Below are 11,347 nucleotides of genomic sequence, written 5' to 3'. Positions count from 1 at the left end.
CTGGTCAAAACCTCGAAATATTTAATCTGTCCGGGGGATATCTATAAATGGACACGGAGCGCATTTCAAATTACTTACTTGATTTCGCATATAAATTTGCCATGGTTTGTCTTGACTTATGGACATCGCCACTTTGGACATTTAGACAACTTGCGTAGTAGTGCTGATCTTAAGGTTTTCTCACCACCATACATAGTCGTAGAAAGTGTGTATTGTGAAACAATAATTTGCGACAGACATCCTACGATGGCTATAGTGAGTGACATTTTTTAGGGTTAGCTTCCTTGGGGATATACCCTGTCAATTGCTATCTAATCTATTTTTGTGTATGTTGCAGAGCAGTTGTGAATAAATATAGTACAGATGATATGAGAGCTCAAAACAATAGAAATATATAATAATATCATTTTTATAAATAATACAAGTTAGTTTTAAGCATTGCACTGAAGCTTAAAATTAACAAAACCAATCAAAGGCTAAAAACAGAGTATATGTTAAAATTCAAAATAAGTGTAGTAAAAAATGGTAAATAGTTGTCATTCTCCTAAACATCAAAAATAAAACGTCATCGCAGTTATGAGTCGACATTAAAATTAATATCAATGAATTCGACGTGAGTTTTGACGCCGTGTTTTTTGGAATACCTGTTTTTACCTTGCTAGCAAAATAAAAGCTTTAAACTCCATTTCATATTATACTGCAAGGTAGCACCTTGTTATTTGACGGCATGCTGTAACGGTTTGAAAAACCTCGGATTTCTTTTTAACCGTCCATTGAATGCAGACGTCGGTAACTGCAAACAAACTCCGATATGATTGCGTTTTGATTTTCAGTGTCATTTTGAAGAATAAAAGGATGTCGCTAAAACAAAAGAAGGTTTTAAGTATCATTATCTGAACCAGAAAGAAAAATAACGTCGACTTTCTTTCCTCGTCTCGCGAGAAATTTTCGCAAATCAGATGTTTACAAATTGATTTGAAATTTGTGCGAAACGTTCGGCTATAATAGAGATATGTTTAACGAAAATTTAAGGCCAGTCTACTTGCATCGTGTTCTTTTAATTTAAGCCCAGTCAGGAGAAGCTCACAGTAACTTAACAAACAGGATCGAATGATATTAAAAAAGGGAATATTATACGTACCGATAACTGTTCAGGCGTTGGGCGAGACTTTTGATTCTTTTGTAAGCTAGAAACGTTAATTACTAAACTCAAAGCTTTGTGATTTTCGAGGAAACAGTTTCATTATGACTTAATAATTTTACCAAATAAGACGAAGACTTAATAATTTGACACAGTCTTTGCAAAACGTTTATTTACGTCAATTTATTCTAAAAATTATTCTAAATTATTCAATTATAAAATTATAAAATAATAAAATTATAAAATTATATATTAAATTATAAAATTATTCTAAAAGGGTGCCATTATATAGATTTGATACAAACGGATGAAATTCAACGAACTCACATGAACATTGTTACTTATTTTAGTAGGACAAATTAAAAGTGAACAAATCATACGTACCATATTTCGACAAAATCTCGAAGAGCGTCTCCAAACAAATCCATTGACAGTCTCGGTGGATTCTACAATACACAAAAAGGAAGCAGTAACACCAGTATCATATACAAACTACCGAAACACACACAAAACCAAAAAATTCTAAGAACGAGCGAAAATTAACAAGCGCAAAAATCTTTGTTTTCCTTTTGGATTATAACCTATTTTTTTCACACAGCAAGCAAGAAAGTATGGTACAAAAAATGTCAAAGTCTAATGAAAAAAAGTAAAAGACAAGTCGATTAAACAATTTTTATTTGCTTACCTCGTTTACTATACACTGCAATAACTCTATTGGCTATAACGATAAATTTTCAGGTTGAAATAAAATAAACGTCCGAAGTGAAGAGCAATCTTGCATTCGGTTTAAACATAACAACAATAATTTGAGGCTTACTCTTCCTTAGGTTTCTGTATTTCAACAGTTGCTTACTTGGCTACTTTTCTAGATAGACCAAATTTTTGTTTATTCAGTTGATGCGCCAATCGAAAACAAACTTCCCGTTTTAAACACACTTGTTGTTGTGGGACTTTTAGAGCAAGGAAAATATCGAAAAGTATTGTTGTCATTTTTATTTCCTATTTGCTATCTGCGTGTTGTTTACAAGTTGTTTCGTTATTTTCGTTGCACAACAAATAGCGTGGAGATAAGGAAAAATTATAACACTTTTGCAACGAATACGAACTTTAAGGGAACTAATTGAAAGTCAAAGTAAAATTACACATACTTACAGCAATAATATCTTTATCTATATTATTATTCTAAATATAAAATAAAAATTATTCTTACATCACTAAAATTGATATAGTTGAAAGATTGTTTTTATTTTTTACAAATCCTATTATTTGCCCAATAGACAAAGGTTGCAAACTCACTTTGAAATTAATTGCCTGGTGGGGGGATAAGAAAACCAAGGGTGGAACTATTTAGACGTGCCTGTCTATTAGAAACAAGAAAGTATATTTAACCACGTGGTTTATTATAAGAATATTTTTTCCAGCCCTTATATGCTTAACTGTTAAAGACGAATCTGAAGCTGATAATTTCCTCACATTTATTGTGTTGATCTCAAAAAAAAATGGTCATGAGGCTAGAAATATGCTTAACCATACTTAAATTTTCCCTCGTTGCAAACCTTTATATATCTATAAGTGTATTTAACTAGTAAAAGTAAGTGTGAGCATGGCTCCTGTGCCTACACAAAGAAGATATAGCAACAGTAAAAAATAGCCTTATTTCTTTGAAACAAAACAAAGGAAGTGAAACGTAGCAGGTAAGCTCACCGAGGGATAAGGAAATGAACCAGTGGACATCTAAAAAAGGGAAAACAATCATTTAAGTCAAAAATATCTGTTTCGAATAATCATGTTAACAGCATTCAAATCGACATATATTTGACGCAAAAGAATACGGTGAAAATATTTGAGCAGTGCGACTAGGAAAATGTACATATATACACTGAAAATACTTAAGCAGTTCAACCAGGAAGATGTGAATACCTCCACAAGTGATAAACCCAAACTCCAAACGTCCGAATGAATTCCGTACTCATCGCCGAGTATTCTTTCAGGCTAAACATGCAAAACAAATTTGGCTGTAATAAACTAGAAGGTCGTAGGTTAAGGCAATCGCCAAGTGGTCAGTAATTTTTAATACATCACTAGTGCGCTAGGGAAAAGTATAGCATATTACTTTTTTCATTAGAATGATAACGAGAATAGTAATTTATTGGACAATGTCCAATTGGACAATGGTTATGTTTTTTTTTTGTTTTTTTTTAAAAAATATTATTTATGGTTAAAGTAAGCTAATTCAATTTACTTATTTTGCATCGCATTAGATAAGAGCTTGCTGACATTAAACGCAAGTATGCCGTCGGCTTCCAATATTCTGATGCGAAATTAAAGTTAGCTAGTTTATGCTACTCCACGCTGAGTTGGCAAGATCCAGGTTGCTGGGAAAAATGCTAATTGACAGTTATTATTAATACTTACTGCCATGTAAGCATTCGTACCCACATAGGTCTTTGCGATTGAATTTACCAACTATAACAAAAAGAGAAGCTTTTACATTTAATCATTTAATTGAATATCTGGCTTATACACCCCGTAAAACTTTTTCTACTTAAATGACCTCAGAATTAAGGAAACCTTTACTAGTCGTTTTCTTGTTTTTTATAAAAGAACATGTCCAGACAATCCTAGCATAGAAAAACCTTAATTTTAACAAAACTACTGCGGAAACAATCCAAAGAATCTAGGAACGGGATCTTGATTATCTCCTTTTGAACAAACAAAACTGGACTTTATAAATTTAAAAAAAAAACCGCTACGTATACCAGTATCTCACCTGTATACTAACACCAAAATCACAAAGTTTGATATGTCCTTGCGTATTCACTAACATATTGTTCGGTTTCACATCTAAATATTTTAAAAGTATTTTGAAAGAATTAACAAAAAATATGCGATAAAAAATAGTTGCAGATAAAGCTGCAGATACTGCTTCAACGACCTAAGTTTACACACGGTTGCACTGATGAGAAAATGAATTTATCTTTAAGTAAGCTTGTCTGCGAGGGTAGAATACTTATTCGTGCTAAATGCAGAAAAAAATCTATTCCAATTTTTCTGCAATAGTCATATGAGCGCGTGTTTGAGTCTACATAAAGGCACAGAAAGGCATAATAACAATGATGAATCTATATTCTTACTACAAATCACGCACAAAAGCGTGGGCTTATTTACTTAAAAATCTACTGAAGGAGTAATACTTTTATTTTAGCTTGTCTTAAAAGGAATTCAGTAAAAAGGGATGTCATTAAACAGATTGCAAATTTTAATGTTCGTTCAGAGTTTAACGATTACTTGAACATGAAACTACTGGGCAGTAATATGGAAAGTTCGTACTATGTTTTATGCTGTATCAAACCACAGAAAACACGCACCTCTGTGTATCACCTTGAGATGCCACAAATATTGCAAACCTTTAACTACCTAAAATACACAACATCTATACATACAACACACATAATATTTAAAAACTTTACCTCTAAAAGGTTATCGAGTACTAATGAGTCTAAAGGTATAAAACAGTATTTCAAAGTTTTCCTCTAAAAGCACTTTTACCTTTTTCAAGGTTTCTGTTGGAAAACTAATGAAATAACAGATGTAAGACATAGTTATTTATTAAAATTACGAGGACTATTAAAACAAATTGTGAATTACGACCTGGTGCAAGAGCTATGGCTATCATAAAAATATTGCGAGAATCACAGTCCCACAATTGCAGAACGACTGACATGTACTGCGGAAATCACTGACATAAATGCAAGTATTACTAAAACATACTGCAAGAATCTGACATACACCGCAGATATTACAGATACATAATTGAAGAAGCACTAAGACATATTCCAAGAATTACTACCATGTACTACAAGTGAAACACACTGCAAGCATTACTGAAATGAACTGCAAGCATTACTGAAACATACTAAAACATAGCTGAAATATACTGGATGCAAAAATGAAACATACTGCAAGGGTTACTGATAAACAATGCAAGACCCATGGCACCAATTGCAAGAAGCACTGACACGAACTGCATGCATTACTGAAACGAACTGCATGCTTTACTGAAACGAACAGAATGCATTACTGAAACATGCTGCAAGTATTACTAAAACATGCTGCAAGTATTACTGATACATGCTGCAAGTAATACTGAAACATGCTGCAAGTAAGCTGCAAGTATTACTGACACATGCTGCAAGTATTACTGAAACATGCTGCAAAGTTTTACTGAAACATGATGGAAGTATTACTGAAACATGCTGCAAGTATTACTGATACATGCTGCAAGTATTACTGATACATGCTGCAAGTAAGCTGCAAGTATTACTGACACATGCTGCAAGTATTACTGAAACATGCTGCAAAGTTTTACTGATACATGCTGCAAGTAATACTGAAACATGCTGCAAGTAATACTGAAACATGCTGAAAGTAAGCTGCAAGTATTACTGACACATGCTGCAAGTATTACTGAAACATGCTGCAAAGTTTTACTGATACATGCTGCAAGTAATACTGAAACATGCTGCAAGTAAGCTGCAAGTATTACTGACACATGCTGCAAGTATTACTGAAACATGCTGCAAAGTTTTACTGAAACATGATGGAAGTATTACTGAAACATGCTGCAAGTATTACTGATACATGCTGCAAGTAATGCTGAAACATGCTGCAAGTAAGCTGCAAGTATTACTGACACATGATGGAAGTATTACTGAAACATGCTGCAAAGTTTTACTGATACATGCTGCAAGTATTACTGAAATATGCTGCAAGTATTACTGAAACATGCTGCAAGTATTACTGAAATATGCTGAAAGTATTACTAAAACAATCTGGAAGTATTACTGATACATGCTGCAAGTAAGCTGCAAGTATTACTGATACATGCTGCAAGTATTACTGAAATATGATGGAAGTATTACTAAAACATGCTGCAAAGTATTACTGAAATATGCTGCAAGTATTACTGAAACATGCTGCAAGTATTACTGAAATATGCTGAAAGTATTACTAAAACAATCTGGAAGTATTACTGATACATGCTGCAAGTAAGCTGCAAGTATTACTGATACATGCTGTAAGCATTACTGAAACATGGTACAAGCATGCTGCATACATTCCTGAAACATGCTGCAAGTATCACTAAAATGAACTGCAAGCATTACTGAAACATGCTAGCACACACTGCAAGAATTCTTGGCATGTATCACGGATACATAAGGCAAGACTCGTGACACATACTGCAAGAATCACTGTCACACAATGCAATGCACTGACACAAATACTAAAAATAATTAGCAATGACTGCAAGAAGCATTGAACAGTACTGCAAGCAACGTACTCTATGGTTTTCTCACCGTACAGCACTATTATTGAAATAGCTGACACAGTATGGAATACAATAGCACATGAACTCAACAAACATCTCTTTATATAAAAATACAAAACATCTTACAGCAACAGCAATACGGCCCAACACATTCTGCTCAATCTTCCCATAATTATCTAACGAACCACCATCCATATATTCAGTACATATTGAGATTTTGTTTTCAATAAAAAACGCTCCATAGAAGCCAATTACGAATTGAGAATTGCATTTAAAAAGAATGTCTAATTCAGATAGTATCTGACGTTGAACTTCTTCAGTTATGTCCAGCGGGATAATCTTTAGAAACGAGAAGACTTATTAAAACAATACATTTAGCACTGCATATCAGACTATATAAGCCGATTGCCATGTTGTAAAAACAAAATCTTTACATAGGAAACCCAAGCAACTAAATAACAACAGAATGCGAAAACATGTCCAAACACACAAAAAAAGAAATAAACTTTAATCAGATTAGTTTAGTTATGTTGACATAGAGATTACTGCTGTTATAAGAGCATATAAGATGGTAACATAACGTATATTCAAAGTAGTAAAAACTTATAATTAACAACATAGCAACATACCTTTATAGCAACTTGTTGCTGTGTGGGCACGTGAAACGCTCTACGAAAGGAAACATAGATTAGGACACGTGTTTTTGGATTAACTTTTTTAATGTAAGCTATCTACAAGGCATTCACAATTAAATTGCTATTTTCTTTTGCTGGCTGCAATTATAATAGATGCAAGAATTGATAAATAAGCTATTTTGGCTAAAATAATGAAAAATTATTCAAACAAAAATATACATTTCTATATTCTATATTTGTCATTATAACACAGATTGTTTCTATATTTACCGATGCACTGTTCCGCCATTACCATGTCCAACTACGTTTAAGTATTGTAAGTCATGCTGAAATATCTAAAAAAAAAGCCAACAAAAACTCTTTTTAAACAAATTTCCAAAAGAAGTCATCTCCAAAAATTCCATTTTTGTTTTCGCTCGCATTTTATCTTTTATAAATTGGGAATTTTTTATCTATATAAAAATCTCTTCTTATTCCCATCACGAATATTTGCTGTTGGAGCATTATTAAATATTGATTTAGTAAAAAATGAATGAAAACACTACTCTTTCTGTCTTTAATCACCTAAACGTTCGCAAAATAATTATAAGCGCCCCTAGTATTAAGCTCTCCTTTCGATTAAACACTCAGGTCAAATATTTAATAGGCGCCAGGACGCTAATTGAAATCATTTCGGTATGTACTATTTTGGTTGAGTTGTTGTAACAGGGCACACTTACCTGGCCACTACTTAAGATAGTTTGGATATTTTCATGTCGTTTTCTCCTATAATTTTAAAAAGTTAACTCTTAAGAGCATTCTATTTTGGAATATATATTAATTGACAAGTCTTTTTGGAATAACAGAAATGTGTACAAAATTAAAGCAGTATTAACGCATTAAATAAAATATACAAAATTATTTTACCCACTTGATCCTCCCCCACTACTTTGGCGAGTTGCTTGTTGAGCTGACGATGCTGTTACATCCACCTATGATATGCAATGGTTGGCTGCTGTACTACATTGCTAATAGAGAGGGTCGACAGCTAGCCGTTGTATAAAGGCTGGGTAATGAGAAGTTACAAGTCCCTAAAAACGCTACTTGATAGCAATGCTTTATGTTCTCCAAAACACATATTAAGGTGGATGAACAAAGCACATTCATCTAGCTAACCAGAAGTGAGGTATGAATAATTGATAGAATCTGATTCTATCAATTCTATCATACCAATTAGATCTGATAGATTCGATAGAATCTTTGCAACATACTGACTAAAGCTGGACTTTGTTGTACACTATTTGGACTGGAACTTCTAATTCCTCATATTCCGCATTGACCTTAATGGTAGTACTGTTTAGCAGGAAATAATGTGGCGCGCCAATAAAAATTACATTTCGTGGGTGTTCATTTTCGTGAATGTATGCAAGACAAAAAATAATAATTTCAACAAATGATGGTACAATGTTATTAAATAAAACAAGTAAAACAGGTATTTTCTCAATATAAAATTCACAGGATTACAGAGAAATTATTGACATTGACTTTCTAACCATCAAGGCAAAGAAAATGAAAAAAGCAGAAGTTTAAATATTTGCAAAGATTAAAACTAATCAACCTACTGTCAAGCCCAATGTATTTCTACGAGATGGCGATCTTCCGACTATAAGTTAAAACCAGGGAATTTAAAACAAGTGTATGTAAACATTGAAATTGTTACCATTTCGTAAACATTCAGAGAGCCAATTTGGTAGGGAATAGGAAATACGTAACTAAAATGAAATTCGCTTATCCAATATATACACCAGTAACCATGGCCGCCATAGTTTTCTCACTGGTGTATTTTTCAAGAACTAACAAAAAATTGTCACCTCTAGGGTACACTACCAGGGGATACACTCCAATACCATTTGATAACTTTTCACAATTCCATTGATGCTGGAAAAACGAAATGGCTAATATAAGCTAATATGACAAACGCATTGGGAAGCAAAAATTACAAACGTTATCCACAAACAATGCCATCTTCTAGCTTAGCACTTATTTTTGCAATATTAAACGCATGAATACAATTATTGTCATTTTTTTTAGTTGATTTTTGTAAAAACGTTTTTGCTCACCCTGCCTATATTTTCGTCGAAAGCACAGCATTTTTTATTCTGCGACCAATTTTTACCATCAATGGGTCATCAGGGTAAACACAAAAAATTGCCATTATTTTATTTGAATTAGTTTTGTTTATTAAATATGCCAATTTATGTTGTAAACAAAATACAGATATTTTAGCAAAATTCAAAGAATTAATTGTTTAATATACAACAGTGGGGACAGAAAGAAAAAAAGATGAATTCATACCCAATCAATCATTGCTTTTAGTTCCTCGTCTGTCCTAACAGTAATTCTGTCTCCTTCTTCATCTTCATCTAAACAAAGATAGTTTGCAATTAAATACACATAGTTTTCGTATTGGTGGGGACTCTACAGGAGCTTCGTGTGGCATTCCTGACTCAGCCATAAAAATACTTGGTGGTACTTTTGCATAAGTGGAGTGGCAACATCACTCACCTTGATAATTGAAGTATAATGCCTTTATATAATAATAATAAAGGATGATTTATAGGCAGTGGCATGTAGTTTTTTCATGTCAATTTGTTAAGTCTTTATGGCATATTAAATTATGTAGTCATAAACATGATGAATTTACTTTTGTGGAAATTGGGAATGCTGGGCTGCCCTGGGCAGCCACAAAGTGTAGAGATGTACCCCTGGAAGAGTATGGTGAATTAGGTACACCCGAGAAGGACAGATGACTGGGGAAATAACAGGAGGGAAATGCAGCACTGACATTCAGAGGTGGGGCAGGAAGAGGTCAATAAGATCCGGTGGGCTTGTTTTAATTCATTATTTTATAATGAATTTTATAATTTTATAAAAAGTTCGACAATTATATATTAATTTCTCTATCCCTTCTCCATTCAAACAATACATATTTGGGTCTTTGCACAAATAAAAAGGAAAGGTAAATATTCAAATAAAATACTAATACATACACTCAAAAGCAGTTGGTTTTCGCTCGCCATTTGCTTGCATGTAACCATCTATCACGTCCTGTAACAAAAATAAATTAGGGTGACATTACGACAATCTTTTAAACAGTAGATGTACAAATCATGAGGCTATTATGAGCTCTGTCAGTTTCCGTAAAATAAATTTGTTACTAGAATACGGTTATTGACCCTTAGACACTGAAGTACGCCGACTGGGGTTATAAAAAGGTCAAAATACAGACTTGCCATCTGTTGGTCATAATTCGTAATCACTCACCTCTTTAAGATATCAAAAAGAGGCTCAAAAGAAAAAAATAAATTTTACATCGAGCAGTGCTCAAGTTCAGTTCACCCTAAGGTAACAGGTGGCTATGAATTGGGTTTAAAGACTGTCTAAGCAATATTTTAATTTCTTAAAAAAATTCTTGTAAGTCTACATGAGATTATAGCAGAAGGTCTTAGGACTTGGCTTCATAATATTCATTTTAGATGAATATCAACACCAATGGCTACCTTAAGTGGATAAATTTTTGGGAAAAAACATTTTTCATTTCTTAATTAAAAAAAAACGTATTTTTTTTAAAAATTTGACGGGGATTTAATTTGGCGAATGGTAAATTATGTTAAATTTGGCGAGTATATTTAATTTGGCGAATAGTCAGTTATCAAAATTTTGGCGGGTATTTAATTTGGCGAATTTCGGCGAAATTCACCAAATTTAATCCTTGCCAAAATTTATCCACTTAAGGTATATAAAACTGTAAATTGTAATTGCACTTATAGTTTTGTAACATAAATAACCCAAAAGTATATGGTTGTTGAAATGCAATTGTCAAAGCAGGACCATGTTTACTACTAACAAATCTTATATTTATTCGCATTAGTCGTCATTTAAATTATTCCAAAAAATAAAACACACTTACTAACAGTTCATGAAAGGTAACATTCTCATTAATTTTCCAATCAATTGATTGTTGCGGTGAAAACACTATCCTTAAGATAATTGGGTGTGGTCCAAGCTGAAGTACATTGTTACCATGTTCTATTTCCATTCTGTCAACATTATGTTAGTATGCTATAGCTGTGTTCAGAGTAAGTTATATTAATGTGATTATACAGCATAGTTGATAAGTAGATAATAACAAGCAAATAGAAATTGTATCACAAAATGTGCCAGGAAAACGATTATAGCTCTATCATACATACGTGAATCAAA

At 32.9% G+C, this 11,347-nt stretch overlaps 1 protein-coding gene across 3 annotated transcripts; it reads right to left on the bottom strand.

Moving 5' to 3' along the window:
* Positions 1 to 369: 369 nt before the first annotated feature.
* LOC130642314 (dual specificity mitogen-activated protein kinase kinase 5-like) lies at positions 370 to 11,324 on the bottom strand. Of its 3 annotated transcripts, none has more exons than XM_057449406.1 (21): positions 11,055 to 11,324; positions 10,135 to 10,192; positions 9,440 to 9,507; positions 8,956 to 9,022; positions 8,707 to 8,747; positions 8,012 to 8,076; positions 7,825 to 7,870; positions 7,376 to 7,440; positions 7,100 to 7,139; positions 6,597 to 6,809; positions 4,510 to 4,558; positions 3,912 to 3,985; positions 3,557 to 3,607; positions 3,062 to 3,133; positions 2,846 to 2,875; positions 2,615 to 2,629; positions 2,294 to 2,323; positions 1,827 to 1,859; positions 1,526 to 1,587; positions 1,142 to 1,187; positions 370 to 861 (listed from the first exon to the last, which is right to left on the bottom strand). In XM_057449406.1, exons 1-21 carry the CDS (start codon positions 11,181 to 11,183, stop codon positions 763 to 765), a joined length of 1,353 nt encoding a protein of 450 aa, XP_057305389.1. In that variant the 5' UTR covers positions 11,184 to 11,324; the 3' UTR covers positions 370 to 762. The 3 variants fall into 3 exon arrangements, with proteins under 3 accessions (XP_057305389.1, XP_057305402.1, XP_057305396.1); XM_057449419.1 differs by having other exon boundaries at positions 11,059 to 11,194; XM_057449413.1 differs by lacking the exon at positions 2,615 to 2,629 and having other exon boundaries at positions 11,055 to 11,316.
* Positions 11,325 to 11,347: the final 23 nt, after the last annotated feature.

This window comes from Hydractinia symbiolongicarpus, chromosome 1, assembly GCF_029227915.1.
Source record: "Hydractinia symbiolongicarpus strain clone_291-10 chromosome 1, HSymV2.1, whole genome shotgun sequence".
In the NCBI taxonomy this organism is placed as follows: Eukaryota; Metazoa; Cnidaria; class Hydrozoa; order Anthoathecata; family Hydractiniidae; genus Hydractinia; species Hydractinia symbiolongicarpus.
This window is presented reverse-complemented; position numbering and strand designations above follow the sequence as displayed.

Coding starts and splice junctions, on each gene's coding strand:
- LOC130642314 (XM_057449406.1), bottom strand. CDS start 11,183: ATGGAAATAGAACATGGTAACAATGTACTTCAGCTTGGACCACACCCA. Junction 8,748..8,955: donor CCTGGTAGTGTACCCTAGAG/GTGACAATTTTT, acceptor TTTAACTTATAG/TCGGAAGATCGCCATCTCGT. Junction 3,986..4,509: donor TCTCAAGGTGATACACAGAG/GTGCGTGTTTTC, acceptor TAAAATATTTAG/ATGTGAAACCGAACAATATG.